Source organism: Halichoeres trimaculatus, unplaced genomic scaffold (assembly GCF_033239565.1).
Source record: "Halichoeres trimaculatus isolate MK-OKI-2021-1 unplaced genomic scaffold, fHalTri1.1 fHalTri1_scaffold_17, whole genome shotgun sequence".
In the NCBI taxonomy this organism is placed as follows: domain Eukaryota; kingdom Metazoa; phylum Chordata; class Actinopteri; order Labriformes; family Labridae; genus Halichoeres; species Halichoeres trimaculatus.
The window spans coordinates 13,291,641-13,306,472 of record NW_027437195.1 but is presented as its reverse complement, the minus strand read 5'-3'; the positions used below and the strand labels follow the sequence as shown (position 1 = coordinate 13,306,472).

The 14,832-nt window shown below is 40.6% G+C and overlaps 1 protein-coding gene across 3 annotated transcripts; it reads left to right on the top strand.

The window, feature by feature from the left end:
* Positions 1–703: 703 nt before the first annotated feature.
* Positions 704–14,486, top strand: adam17a (ADAM metallopeptidase domain 17a). 3 transcript variants are annotated; one of them, XM_074691847.1, is made up of 20 exons: positions 704–924; positions 1,209–1,341; positions 2,486–2,619; positions 2,813–2,901; positions 3,310–3,499; positions 5,776–5,906; positions 6,089–6,175; positions 6,861–6,986; positions 7,592–7,736; positions 7,960–8,051; positions 8,725–8,877; positions 9,422–9,621; positions 9,714–9,817; positions 9,932–10,066; positions 10,303–10,433; positions 10,613–10,691; positions 10,801–10,889; positions 11,024–11,083; positions 12,507–12,540; positions 13,516–14,486. In XM_074691847.1, the coding sequence occupies exons 1-20, from the start codon at positions 819–821 to the stop codon at positions 13,911–13,913; spliced, it is 2,616 nt and encodes an 871-aa protein (XP_074547948.1). In that variant the 5' UTR covers positions 704–818; the 3' UTR covers positions 13,914–14,486. The 3 variants fall into 3 exon arrangements, with proteins under 3 accessions (XP_074547948.1, XP_074547947.1, XP_074547949.1); XM_074691846.1 differs by having other exon boundaries at positions 12,504–12,540; XM_074691848.1 differs by lacking the exon at positions 12,507–12,540 and having other exon boundaries at positions 705–924.
* Positions 14,487–14,832: the final 346 nt, after the last annotated feature.

Below are 14,832 nucleotides of genomic sequence, written 5' to 3'. Positions count from 1 at the left end.
ATACATTTTTTTGACAAATGTTTTATCTTTTTGATTTAGCTATTGCCAGAATATTTTAATCACATTTTTAATACTTTATTTTTTTTATTTTAGCAAGGCTGCTTATTTATCTTTTATTGTTTGATTTTTTAAGTATTTTATTGTCGTAATTTTTTTTTCCAATTGGTTGATTTTATTTCTTATGCTGAGTTTCATTATCATATATCCAGTGTTCCTTCATTAAGATCTCCTGTTAGTGTTTCCTCACTTCGTCAGCACTTATCTTATTTATGGGGAGGGGGGTATTGGCGGGTCACTTTATTTTATCTACGTACTATTATTATTTTTATGAAGATGGTGATCAGTGATAGTGTACAGCATTTTGTGTTACATTTGCATTTTTGGACACTGTTATACAATAATGTAAAACTAATAAAATTAAAAAAATAATCATAACTGATTGAAGTATCAAACAAGTGATATAACTTAGGTTTTGCACGGCTGTGAGTCATTTATTTAATGGTATGCAATGGTATGCTTGTACTGTACCACTGGGTTACTGGGATATTGTACCTTATCGAATACCTGCTGTATGGAAAAGACACTATACACTAAAAAAAATCTAAACGAAACACAAAAACTTAAATGTAAAATATAACATTGTTATGTAATATTGAATTACTTGCCTTTCTTTCTCAGGGGCCTTGTCTCCAAATATGAAAAGCGGATGTTTTCCCTTGTACGCACTTCCGTGTAGCCCAGCTAGCTTTCCAGACAAACCTGCTACTGTTAACTTGTGGCAATGACAGCGCTGGTATAGCAGACAGAGCTACCTAAAGATGAGGAGCTTTATTTTTATTGTTTTTCTGGCTCCTTATCTGGTCAACGGCGCAGTCAGGTCCAGAGTCAGCTCGGAGGATAATCATGAAGAAAACCATGAGCTCGGTAAGAAACGTTACCCGGCAAGCTAACCTGAGCTACCGTTAGCTTACTCTATGCAACGTATAAGAAGGTAAAGAGTGACCACTGTGACATGAAACAGTTTAAATAAGCAGACTCTATTTTAACTACATACGTCTATTTGTGTTTAAATAAGCTGAAAAATTCAGTCAGCACAGCCATTGTTGGGAAACCAACCGGGTTGTCCTCAGTATAGCATTGTACTGTGTTTTTGTGTATCACACACAAGTCTACATTAACCGTGTTTCACTTTTATCCATGCTGTCCAGATACCCTAAACTCCTTATTATCCGACTATGAGGTGCTGCCATTGTCCGGCCTTCAATTGCACTCTGTTAGGAAGAGGGACGTCCACGCCCAGTCCCACCTTGAGCGACTGGTGAGCTTCAGAGCCCTGCACAGGTAGAGACAAAAATATGTCCTTCTGTACGCCTTTATAGAAACAATACAGGGTTTATTATATCTCATTGAATGCTAATGTCTCATTCTTTGATAACGTGAAGAGATGCACTGTTGGGATTTTTATCTGTGATAAAGTCCTTGTTTGAAATTGTCCCTCTCTATTCTAAAAGTACAAAGTGCAGAGAAAAAAAGAGTATAGCAACACAACAAAAGATTGAAACGATTTTTATTGTTACAAGATTCCTGGTGCAAAAAATAAAAAATAAAAAAATAAACAATTGGAGCTGTTTCAGGCCAGGAGTGGATCGCTGCATTGGATGTTGAAGACAGGATTTCAAGATTCAAGACCTCTATATCTTATTGCCATGAAATGGAATGTGATACCTGGGCCTAATGGCTGTGAAATAAAAACAATAAAGCTCTAAAAAGCACTACATCGTTCGAAATATAGATTTGAAAAGTGGAAAAGGGTAGACACGGCATTTTTAGAGAAAGATGTGCAGTATAAGTGCTTTACTTCACAGCTTGTTTCATGGAAGAGGTGCAAAAAATGATAATACTACCTGCATACTGACTAATACCTCACTTAAAGAGAGTTTTGCTTTTTTTTAGGCTTTATACTGTCTCTCTGGTACCCTTGTAGTAGCGATACATGATTTACGTTTGAAAAATAAATCTCTACTTTTCCCACACTAGCCTGCTCCACAAACTCCCTTCTCTCTGATTGGCCAGCCCCCTGTACGCCTGTTAGAGGCAGAGTTTTTGCTTCTTTTTTGCCTGTTTGTGTTGCCTTTGTTTTTTAAACTCACTGTTTGGAGCAGTTCACAGACAGATTCAGGAATACTTTGCAGTAGTAATATCTGCCCATGTTTACCACGAGTATCCAGCATTGTTAGTTTAAATCCATATTTAAATATGGGAAAGGAAAATACCTCCTCTTTAAACTTTTAGATGAAAGGATCACTTTTGAATCCAGGCTGATTAAGAAAACTGCCTCAACCATGTCTTTCAAGGGAGGTCATTGCCATCGTGGCCCCCGAACCAGTACTAAAATTGATTTGACTTCTTTAAGTTACAAAGGCAGCAGTGTTGCTTTGGTTGTGTCAGTGTTATAATGAATTTGTTTTGTCTTCTTTCACTTCAGAAATTTCAAGCTTTATTTGACTACCAACACAGACCTGTTCACTGAAAAATTCAAAGCTGTGTTTGTTGATAAAAATGGGAGGGAAGAAAACTACGATGTTCAGCTTCAGAACTATTTCACTGGACATGTTGTTGGTGAGTGAAGTACTATTTCATTTGTAAAATTCATAATTTTCCCTGTTCTGCATTAGTCCCTGATTTTTTCTAAGAGTTTTTGTTTAAATTGACAAAAAAAGGCAAACTTAATCAGACATGTGATGTCCTTTTCATGAAAAGTAATGATTTTATAATGTCTTATAATGGTATTTGCCATGTTTTGGGATTGCAGGAGAGGAGAACTCGCGTGTGCAGGCACACATAGAAGGAGATGAGTTTTCTGCTCACATACTTACCGATGAGGCAGAGTACAACATTGAGGTAAGTGGACAGAGATGATATATTTAGCATCAAATCCAGATAGAGATTGATGAAAGAATTAAAAAAAAAAACAGAAATGTTTACTCTGTAATTCATTAACTTAGACTTTTTAGATTATAAATGCCTCTAGATATGAATTCTCAAGTATTTTGACACTGAGATCTTAGCTTTTGGTCACAACTTCACTTTGATGTTTTGCATCTGCTGTCTGTTAAATAATGTTTGAAATTTTACTCTTTTCAACTAAACTGTTAAAGGTTTGATCAGGGGCTAACACTCCACCAAGCAGACCCACAAGTCCTGATTTTGTTTCTGATTGACAGAAGATTGAATTAAAGCCTGAAAACAAAAGACTATCATGACTCAAATGATTGACAGTATTGTTATACTTGTTCCTTGGCTCTCCAGCCTCTATGGAGGTTCACAGATTCCCTGACTGATGGCAGACTCCTAGTGTATCGTTCTGAAGACATCAAGAATCTGAGCCGAATAGCCTCTCCAAAAGTGTGTGGTTACGTTCACGCAGAAAGCGATGACCTGCTGCCACAAAGTGCCAGGAGAGACAGGGATGGGATGGAAGAGGAGGACAAAGAGGAAGGTAAGCTCTGCTGTGTTTCAAATAATTGTGCCTGTCTAGTGGAAACAAGTGGGAGTGTAAAGTATATGGATTTTAAGATAATTTAGGCGCTGCCAAGGCTTCACGCTCTTGTTTGCAGATGGTAAAGAGCAGATAAAGAGTAGGAGGATAACAAATGTTGAAGGTGGAGAGAAGGAAGGAGTAGGCAGTAGTAGTGAGACAAAGGAGGTGGGTGTTAGATAGAACAGTCACTTTAATAAAAGCCTTTTTATCTGCAAAACCAAGCCCATGGTATGCACATACACACTGCTGACAAGTGGGTATTACGTAACAACCCGATGTCTTTGGATTCTTTTGTGCTGCTCTGGAAATGTAAAGCATACAGCAGTGATGAAATGCCAGAGGAGGTATCTCTAACACCTCTCACTGGCTGCTGCTTGAAAGCACTCATTTGGGATATGAGTCGAGGTGAAGGTTCTTATGGAGGAGGTATTAAAATTCATGGAGGCTCTGCCGTCCAATGAGATGATGCTGAATCGTCACTGGTCTCCCACTGCTTGTTGTGGAAGCCAGGGCAGCGCACACCCACACTTCTGAACAGTGCATAGCAGAGTGTATGATGTAATGTTCATATGGGATGGCTTCCTGTTGTCCTTTTCTGTTCTACCTCAACTTCTGACTCCAGGTTTTGGAAGTTCGAGGTTATGAGGTGGATTTCAGCTGTACTGTTTCTCAGCGGCAAGATGAAACTGTTTTTTTTTTACACCCCTCTGGAAAAAAGAACACCTAAAACAGTATAACATGAAATCATGATTGTAGGCCCGTGGTTTTCTGACTGCAGCCATGTTGGAGGGGTAGGCACTGCAGGAGAATAACCTCTAAGGTGTCTAAGGTGAATATGTATTTAGGTTAGCAACCATAGAAGTTAGTGAATTCATTTATGTTCCTGAAACATTTGCATTTTAAAAAAAAAAGTTACTTTTGTACAAGAAACATGTTGAGAAATGGGAAATAGTAAAATATTTATGTTTTTTTTAATTGTATTTCTGAGTAGAATTTAACATTTATTAAGTTGAACTAGTTTTTTTTTTTTTTTTTTACTATGGATTCACCTGCAACCCTCGCTTTTGATTTTGATACCTTTGCTTTGGATTCAGATGGGATAGCCCATCTTTTCATTGCAAGACTGAAACTTGATGTGCTAACCATTGACTAGACTGCATTTTATATGGACTCTATGAATTCACCCATCGGTTTCTGGAGCACAGTTTTAAAGCCCATTGATTGTGGAAGCCATTTTGAAAACACTGACTTAACCTAACGTCAGAGTTATGTGGCATGGAGGTAAAGCAAAGGCAAGCTTTTGCTAACAGCTGCAGTTTGCTTGCTTGTCAGTCAAGTCAGTCACGCCCTTGAATATGCAAAACTTGTAAGTTTAATATCCTCAAAACTGACACATTCAAAAAAAATTTCCCCTCTACAGGGTTTGGGAATGAAGAAACAAGCAACATTTTGGGTTCTTTTCAGGCTGTAGATATGTTTTGTGTAATGTGAAAAGAGACTTTTTGAAGGGGTGTGTTGTGTCCTGGGCTTTTGGAGCCAGCCTCAAGTGGACACTCAAACAACTTCAGTTTTTGGTGCTTTCACATTGTTTTCATATCTAACACCAGAGGATGTCTCTGTTATTAGATTAGTATCCAATAAATCAATCATATCAGTTTACCTCTATCACTAACCATTTTAACAACTGGAAACTCATCTTTTAATTACAAATGAACCAGCAATTGATTATTATTACTACAAAAATGGTCATTTGTTGTTTCTGTAGTTTTATATTTGGTTCAGTCTCATAATGCATGATTCTGTATGAGTGTTATAAGTTTATTTATCAAAGAATGACATGAGTGCTTCAGTGTTTGTAAGACCAGTTCCACTTTACTGCCATTGATGGTTGTAGTTGTCATGGACCTCTGGCACACATTCTAATCAAACAGTCTGAACTCCAACTCTTAAGACAAACTACTTAAAAGTGTAGCTTGAAGAACAGAGGTATAGCTCAGCTCAGTTCACAGGCATACCAAAAAAGTGCAGCTAATTATGAAAATGAGGTCAATGAACAGTGGGATACTGGAGCATGGCCTCGTTTAAACTTCTGTCACTTCTGCTGGACTGTTTTCTGTGGAAATCCTCAGAAATACCACTGTCTGTTGCTTTTCCCCCAATTTGTGTTTATTCTGTTTCTGTTTCTCTTCCCCCTTCTCTTCTCTGCATCCGTTTCTTCGCTCCTTCCCACTCAGGACACCACCACAGAGAGAAGAGGCAGGCTCACGATCCCAAGAAGAACACCTGCCCCCTGCTGCTGGTTGCAGATTACCGCTTCTTTAAACACATGGGCCGCGGACAAGAGAGCGTCACCCTCAACTACCTGGTCCATTTTTATACACATAAACCTTATTCTGTGATGTGAAATGAATTTGCCACTGAAAAACAAAAAATGAGAAAAATGTGGCTCTGTTGTCACTTTTGACCTTTAATCTATGACAAGCATTTATTAGCCTGTGCAGAGTCTGTCGAGATTAAAACGATCCATTACCTTTTTGCTTTCTTCAGATTGAGCTGATTGATCGAGTCGATGACATTTACAGAAACACAACCTGGAACGATGAATTCAAAGGCTATGGGGTCCAGATCCATCAGGTGTGCTGCATGCTGCTGACTTGGTGTTTTATTCAAATGTCTTTAAACAACACTTCTTACACAGTTTGTGACTATTAGGAATCAAACATCACAGCTCTCAGCTGTGTGGTAGCTTTGTTTCAAGTTGTTTGGTCCCGGAAGTGAGGCTGTGAACAGCACTTTTCCTCTGCGAGTCTGAGAGCGGCATTTTAAGGAGGAACTGAAAGCTTTTGTGTTAGCCTCGTGGGTTAATTTAATTTGTTCCACAGGCTTTCAGAATGAATAGAGACACTGTTTGACGTACTGTGAGTCCGGGGTTTTCTCACTCTAAAGATATGCATGTGCATAGCCGCTCAGAGCTGTTTTCTTCATCTGACATGTCAAGAAAAACTTTTCACTTCATTTTTGTAAAAGCAACATATTAAATCGAAAATTCCAGCTATGAATCATCCAGGTTTATTGCTGAATTCAAGCTTTCTTTTAGATACAAACTGACTTTGTGTATAAAAGTTTAATGTTGGATGATCAATTTGTAATTTCATAACTCTAATTTGTCAAACACCTTAAAAGCCATAGTATAACACATTTCACTCAACATTTATGACTAGCCTAATTTAGATTTGCTAAGTTGCTTTTGAATGCACTGAACAACATTGAATGATTGTGATCAAACATGCATAAAGCGTGTTCTGTTTGATTTTCTCAGATCATCATAAACAAGGAACCGACAAAGCCTCCAGCTGGCCATGTTGGTCCCAGCTGGGTCCACTATAACATGGAGAACAGCCCCGTGAAGGGAAAGGAGGTCTGGGATGTGAAGCGACTTCTTGAGGTAAAAAAAAGAGACAGAGAGAACTGCATCGGCTGATGAACAGATGAATTATTTCTGGATGCAGAAAAATACCTTCAAGGCTAAGGGAGGGAAGACTGGAAAGTTTGGCTCACTGGGAATTTTCCAGTTCAAATCTTGAGACTGATTGTGACAAAAAAGGAGCTTTAGTGCATGAATATTTTCTATGTAAGCTAATAAGTAACAAGATGTCTGTGGAAGAAAATGCTGAACACTGCAGATAAGTTCTGCAGTTGCATAGAAATGATTTTAATAGAGGCAATTTAACTTCAAAATAATTGGGAAAAAAATGATTAAGTACTTGTTTACTTTATATCTATGCTTTCAAAAACACTAATCACTGTTTTTTAATTAGCTGGAGAAACATGATATCAGTATGTGCTTGGTATTTCAATAATGCATATCTAGGCTTACATAATGAAAATGCATGATTTTGATACAACACTGTAGGTTATCCTCATGCTTTTAAAGGATCATCCTGCAGCAGTTCGGAGTTCTGAGTCCCTTTTACCCCAGAAGCTGAGTCAAATTTAGACAAGATTGACGTAAAAATGCTGGTAGATAACAGGACTGCATCTTTCTCTCAGCAATTCAGCTCAGACATCGCTGACAACGCCTCCACGGTGTGTCTGGCCCACCTGTTCACCTACCAGGATTTCGATGAGGGTACACTAGGGCTGGCCTACGTGGCCCCTTCCAAACCTCAGGCCCTTGGTGGTCTCTGCCCTAAAGGTAAGGCCACATGGCATTAATAGTGTACACAAATATACAACACCTACACCACCTAGTCTGATTCACAGGCTGCTGATCTCTTCACCCCTCAGACAGATTACCCTGAAAACTCAACACGGAATTACAAAAAATATTTTTGGAAGAAAGGAGAAGTTGTTGTGTTTAGCCCTGGGCTAAAGGAAAAACAAACACTGACTTTTTTTTTTATTGTGTCGTTTTGTAGCGTACTATCCATCTCACTCTTCAAAGAAACCCAGTTACCTCAACACGGGCCTGACCAGCACCAAGAACTATGGAAAAACTATCCTCACAAAGGTCTGTCACACAGTTTTCAAAGTTTCATCTTTGGTGGGGAAAAAAAATCAGCGCTCTCAGTTGTTGTGCGACATTTCATCCTGCCAAGTTTGAGCTCTAAGTAGGTCAGACACACCTTTTTGTGTGGGTGTAACGATGAGTAATGACTGTGTATTTTAACACCTCATGTGTCAGTTTGTGGCTGCTCCTCTGCAGCTTACAGTACAAAAAGAATGTGAAAACCAGTTGACAGAGAAGGAGTTTATTGGTTATTAGCCGTTAAATTAATACAGTTTACCTGTAGCCTTTGTGGGTGTTACCACACCTTTGAGGTTGAAGTTTGTGCTTTTATCAGTCAAAGTTAGTTTGTGCTTACACAGCAGCATAGACTAGCAGCAATCAAACTTTTGGAGAGCTGCTAAGAAACTCAGAGAGGGTGTTCTTTCACCTCAATCCTTTATTTTTATCTGCTGTTCACACACATGAAGCAGCCATGTTTAAAGCCTTCTGAAGCTTGTCCTAAAAAAGGCTGAGTCATGAGCTGATAGACCAGTCAAAACGATCCTTCTCTGCTTTAGCTATTCTTTTCTTTATATATTTTCTTTAAGATGTTGAATTCTTTAATGCAGTTTTTTTTATTTGGTCCGTTCAAACTGAAGAAAATGTAATGTTTTATGATAATTAAATCCCACAGGAGGCCGATTTGGTGACCACCCATGAACTGGGCCACAACTTTGGAGCAGAGCATGATCCTGACAACATCCCGTACTGTGCCCCCAGTGATGACAACGGGGGGAAGTTTGTCATGTACCCTATTGCTGTGAGCGGGGACCATGTGAATAACAAGGTACCTTCTAAAAAAGTGAACAAGCACAGAATCTGATTAATCTTTCACATATCCTCAAACACAAAAGAGGGATCACTGTCTCGTATGTGCTATGAACAAAAATGGAAAATGATTCAAAGTGTGATATCAAGTGTGAATTACACTTTAAAATGTTATGCTTAATCTACAGAGTGTTAGATAAATGTGAGTCACAGTTGTTCCTGTTAAACATGATGACAGACAGTAAATGTACTGTACCTCCTCCGTAACTGGCTCTCTGTCACAGCTGCTGCAGTTTAATATTAAAAGTTCTTCTGTTTATCAGTTGTGACTCATTCTGGACTTATGGTCTTGGCACTTAGCAAAAGATTTACAGGGGTAAAACAAGTATTGAATCAATTGCTAATATTTTATTTATATAAACTTCGAGTCAATGATGATATTTTATCATTACAGTATCTTGATTTCATGGTAATGCTGTGTGACATGACTGTTAGTACTCTGTAGCACGACGCATACTGTCCAAGTTAATGTCTAATCCTTGACTTCCTCTTCCCTCCCAAAGCGTTTTTCCAATTGCAGCAAGATCTCAGTAGGAAAGACGTTAGGTTTTAAGGCTCCCGTATGCTTCAAAGAGAGGAACAGCAAAGTTTGTGGGAACTCCAGAGTGGAGGAAGGGGAGGAGTGTGACCCTGGGCTGCTTCACATCAACGACGACCCCTGCTGCACCTCTGACTGTCAGTTTAAAGTTAATGCACAGTGCAGGTATGGGCTGAACTGTAGAGAACACACTAATCAAGTTTAAACACAAAGTCAGAGGTTCAGGAAGTGTCTCACACCTTCTCCTCTCTCCACAGTGACAGAAACAGTCCATGTTGTAGGAATTGCAAGTTTGAAAAGGCAGAAACAAGATGTCAGGAACCTATCAATGCAACCTGTAAGGGCGTATCATCCTGCACAGGTGAGCTCCCCCTGCTGGTGAATCAGAAAACTGCAAAAGCTGCAGCAGTGGGTACTTTTTTATACATTGACTGAGCAAAATAAGACAAATGTCTCCCTCCTTCTTAAATATCAGGCAACAGCAGCGAGTGTCCACCTCCAGAAAATGCTGCAGATCACACAGTGTGTGTGGACAACGGCCGGTGCCACAATGGAGAGTGTAACCCTTTCTGTGAGGCCATGCAGAACCTTCAGTCCTGTGCCTGCAATGGTAAAAATGACATTTTGTTATTGGTTCAAGATCCCGGGATGAGGACTTGATGAGAATTACAAGTTGATTTTTTTGTTACTAAGCACATTTATGTATCTTCTATACTTCCAGGATTTTTTCCTTCAAGTTTAGGAATAAATGTTATTTCTGTAAACGGACACTTCCTACAGTTAAAACTATTTATCATGCATTGTGTGGTTGAGTGCTAATTGAGTGATCTCCTCCTCCATTTGCAGAGACAGAGGACTCGTGCAAAGTGTGCTGCAGGGGAAAAGATGGGACCTGTTCTCCCTTCGTCCAGGCTAGTGGAAGTTTTCTTTTCCTTCGCAAAGGAAAACCCTGCACTGTGGGCTTCTGCGACGAGAGCGTGAGTCTCCTCATCTTTTACTTCTGTTCACTGACTGCTGGCAGATCCTTCAATATTTCCTTAACATCCTAGAATTTTTTTAAGAAGTGTTTCTGATTTCTGTTTTTCTGATGATTTCTGAAATCACCTTTTGCTTCATGTGGCTGCTCGAAGAATGTATAATTTCTTCTGTTTAACAGGGAAAGTGCATGAAGCAGGTGCAGGATGTGATCGAGAGGTTGTGGGATTTTATTGACAAGCTGGACATCAACACATTTGGTGAGTTTAGGAAGCCGCTTGAAATCTCACCAGGTGGATGAGAATGAGTAAAAAGTTCACCAGAGAAGTTTGTTGTCTGAACCGCTCTCCTCTCTGCTGCCTCTTACAGGGAAGTTTCTGGCTGATAACATTGTGGGCTCTGTGGTGGTGTTTTCCCTCATCTTCTGGATTCCTCTCAGTATCCTGGTTCACTGTGTGGTAAGAAAAGTTTCAGAGTATCTTCAGAGTGCACTGCATTGCTCTTGTTGTGATCTGTGCCGCTGTTTTTGAAGGTTTATCTCCCCTAAACAAAGAAACCCTTAACATCAGCCTTTTCCTGTTTTTTCCTGTAGGACAAGCGACTTGACCAGCAGTACGAGGAGAACACCAAAACCTTCAACTACATTCCAAGTGTAAGTATCTCCAGTCTTGGATGTCAAATGATGGTATGATGCTGTGCACAAGCCTTGCTGCCACACTAACCAAACTAATACTGATCCCCTCTGCTTCTTTTAAACACACTGACATCTTTGCTAAAGGGAAGGAGGGGACGAGGAGGTTGATTGTTCAGGTTGTGTCCTGTGGTCAGATAAAACAGCGGAGGTTACAGATTGTCAATAAAAAAGATAGATTATATTAAAACTGCTTAACTTCTAGTGTGTTTCACCCAAAGGTAAAGTTTTGCAGTCAGATAAAAACACATTAGTGTAGTAGACATGCTGTGTACGAGATGGTTGTGTGGTACAAAAAAAGCAATTACATGTAAAACTAGAATTTGGCAGCTAACTACTGTTCATATTTTGAAGATAATGTGTGATTCCAATCAAATTTTTCAGTTTTCCCTGAAATTTCCTTTGAAGTGATACTCCGGGATGGAACAAGTTGGGTCCTATCACAAGGTTTAGGGCAGAAATTAACCCTACAGCAGTGTTTTTGTGCAGCAGAAGCCCAGAGCGCACGAACCAAACACCCCCTCCCTGCTCGTCAGCCGGTTTCCTCTGCACTCAGACGGGGCCATTTTTTACTTCACCAAAAACACAAATAAACGGACTCCCACCAAAAAAATCTGATATCGGTCTGCATTCACGCTTTATTTAGAGAATTTTCAGCGTGTTACTTTCACACAAAAACAAAGCTAAATAAGGCTCTAGTTCTCATCGTGGCGTAAAACGGCGCTACTGCCGCTGCAGAGCCACAGCTGGCTACGAGGCGCTCGCCGCTTAAAGTATCCGCTTGCGCGCACGGCATGCCAGATATAAACAAACACAGGTAGTCTGCCAGGACGAAGAGACACGATAAGAGCTAGAGCCTTATTTAGCGGTGTTTTTGTGTGAAAGTAACGCGCTGAAAATTCTCTAAGTAACGCGTGAATGCAGACCGATATCAGACTTTTTTGGTGGGAGTCCGTTTATTTGTGTTTTTGGTCAAGTAAAATATGGCCCCGTCTGAGTGCAGAGGAAACCGGCAGAGGAGCAGGGAGGGGGTCTTTGGTGCGTGCGCTCTGGGCTTCTGCTGCACAAAATCACTGCTGTAGGGGTAATTTCTGCCCTAAACCTTGTGATAGGACCCAACTTGTTCCATCCCGGAGTATCACTTTAATGTTTTTTTGGTCTTTAGTACTTTCTCTTTAGGTTGAAATAACTAATTTTTATGTAACATCATCCTTAAAACAGTGCTGGCAAATCTGATGCTTCTGTGGCTTACAGGTTTAAAGATAAAGAAGGTTAAGGTTTAGTGTGAAATAGTGTGAAGTGGCAGTCAGTGATGCTGGCCTCCAAATGACCTGTCCATCCCTCTTTGCCTTGACCCTTCCCGTTCTCATTGGAACTGCAGCAGATGGTGGAAGTTTGTAGTAGAGCTCCCGCCATAGGTGAGTGTGTGTGCACCATGCTTTGGTGTTGCGATGCGTTGCCATTGAGTCCATGATGATGCATGGTCGGTGGCCCACGTTTGGGATACTCCTGCAGTCACTTACTCCTTGATGTAATCACTGATCTAGTTTCACACATCCAGCCTGCAAACTCACCTCTCTTTCATCCGTGTAAGATGAAGAGAGAAAAAGACTCCTGGTTAAAGCTTCTCTGTGACAAGTTTGTCCCCCTGCACGTGTCGTCTCTGCAGAGTCACATCTGATCAGATATTACCTCAAGAAAGCAAGATTGCATTTTGGGAGTATTCAAACAGAGAGAGGACTGAACAGGTTGCACCTTTTTGTCTTCTGTGGAATTTGAGGCAGTGTGTGTCAGCGTTTTTAAGTTTGCATCTGCTGCTGTTCAAAGCCGCAACATGAAGAGGGTTTTGTCCATTAGGTGGTTGTTTTTATTCACTCTTTACTTTTGTTTTTGTTTTTGTAATGGCTGTCTGCTCTGTGTTAAGTCTTATTTTAGCTTTGTCTGGGAAAATGAGGAGACTGGGAGAACATTCCTCTGTGCTTTTCTTGTGGCAGACATTCAGACTTTTATTATAAAGAAAGTGCAGAGAGAAGGGAAAAATTAATGATGGCTTGAGTCCATTTATATGAGATTGAGCCCAACAAGTGAGCCAGCCTGAACAGTATTGGAGCCCGTACAGCTCCTGAGTGGACTGCAGCCATTATTAATGAGTTAAATCTTCTCTAAAGAAGAAATGTCAGCTATGAGAAATGTTGGTTTTACTCATTCTCATTTTAGGGGGGGGTCAGGGGTTATCAAATAACTGCTGCTCATTACTACAAGGTAAAATAGGAACAGCTCCAGAGTAATATAAATCTGAAATATCAGATTAGGAAGAAAAGGAATAAATTCTGCCTCAGTTAGACTGTCTGCTTTGTTTTGCTTTGGTCTCACATGTTTTTGTCGCTCTTCAGAGTCAAGAAATGCTCAGCAACCTCGAGTCAACATCAACGCGCATCGTCAAGCTTCCTCAACCTCCCTACTCCTCAGGCGCCCGGACCGTGCACTCCTCCCAGCCCCTCCACCAGGCTCAGCAGCTGAGCCATGCCGCCGCTCCTCCCGCGGCCAGCAACAGTACCCCGGCCCCCGGTCCGAGCTACGTCCCCACCCCGGACAGCGCAGGGGGGCTCCGGATGGCCACAATCCAGGAGGACACCAGCAGCGACTCTCACCTGGGAGAGGAGGGCCTGCCGGACGATTTCACAACCGCAGGAGCCTCCTCGTTGGCTACGAAATCCTCCTACGAGGATCTGACAGAACAGAACCAGTCAACAAGGGACCGGCGGCGCCTCAAGAGGCAGGAGCGCATTGACTCCAAAGAGACAGAGTGCTGAAAGAAAAAAGAGAGCACTCGTTTTAGGGAACATGCAAATTCACGCTGCGCCATATCTCCTGCTCTTTCCACAAATCAGACCATAAGTGTTTAATGGTAAATACATACGTGAAGCTGTAGATCGCATCTGATTAACAGATCTACAGACGAGATTATATGTTCATCAGTCACCAAACAAATAGATCATGATTAGTCTAGAACCTGTAAGACTGCAAACAGAGGGCGTCAGTTGCCTTTTGGTAATTACTGGGTAAGTGTGTCAATTCTCATTTTTATTTTGTTTAATCAAATAAAACCCACTGAGATCTAGATCTCTTTTGCAAGGGGGACCTGGCCAAGAGGTCAGCAGCACACTTCATAATAAATAAATGAGTAGAATGCAGTAAATACGGGAACATTTAAAACATACTTTTAAAATAAATTAAGAGTAAATTGCAGCTTAAGTTCTGGCAGTGAGTCAAAACACAAGATGTTAAACACAGGCACTGGTCCATAGTTATTTGTCTGTCATTTAGGATGGAGGCTCTAAGAGAAATGAGATCTGACAGTTTAAGATCAGTCTGTAGAGCATTCCACGAGGAACACAAGGAACAAGCAGTCAAATGTTTTCTTGAGAGCGCAAGGCATAAAGGCTTTCAGATCTCTGAAGGAGCGTACATAAGTATAGAGGAACCAAGCCCGATAGAGCCTTGTAAATTAGAGACAGCCAGAGAGTGTACCTGCCAGCTTTTAGAGAAGGCCAGCCAGAAATGGCATAGAGCTCACAGTGATGAGTGAGACAACTGCAAACAGTAACAAACCTCAAAGCACAATGGTAAATAACATTCAGAGACTGCAAACATTCTGCTGAAGCTGACATGTACAGCACATTGCCATAATCAAGCAATGGTAAAATTGT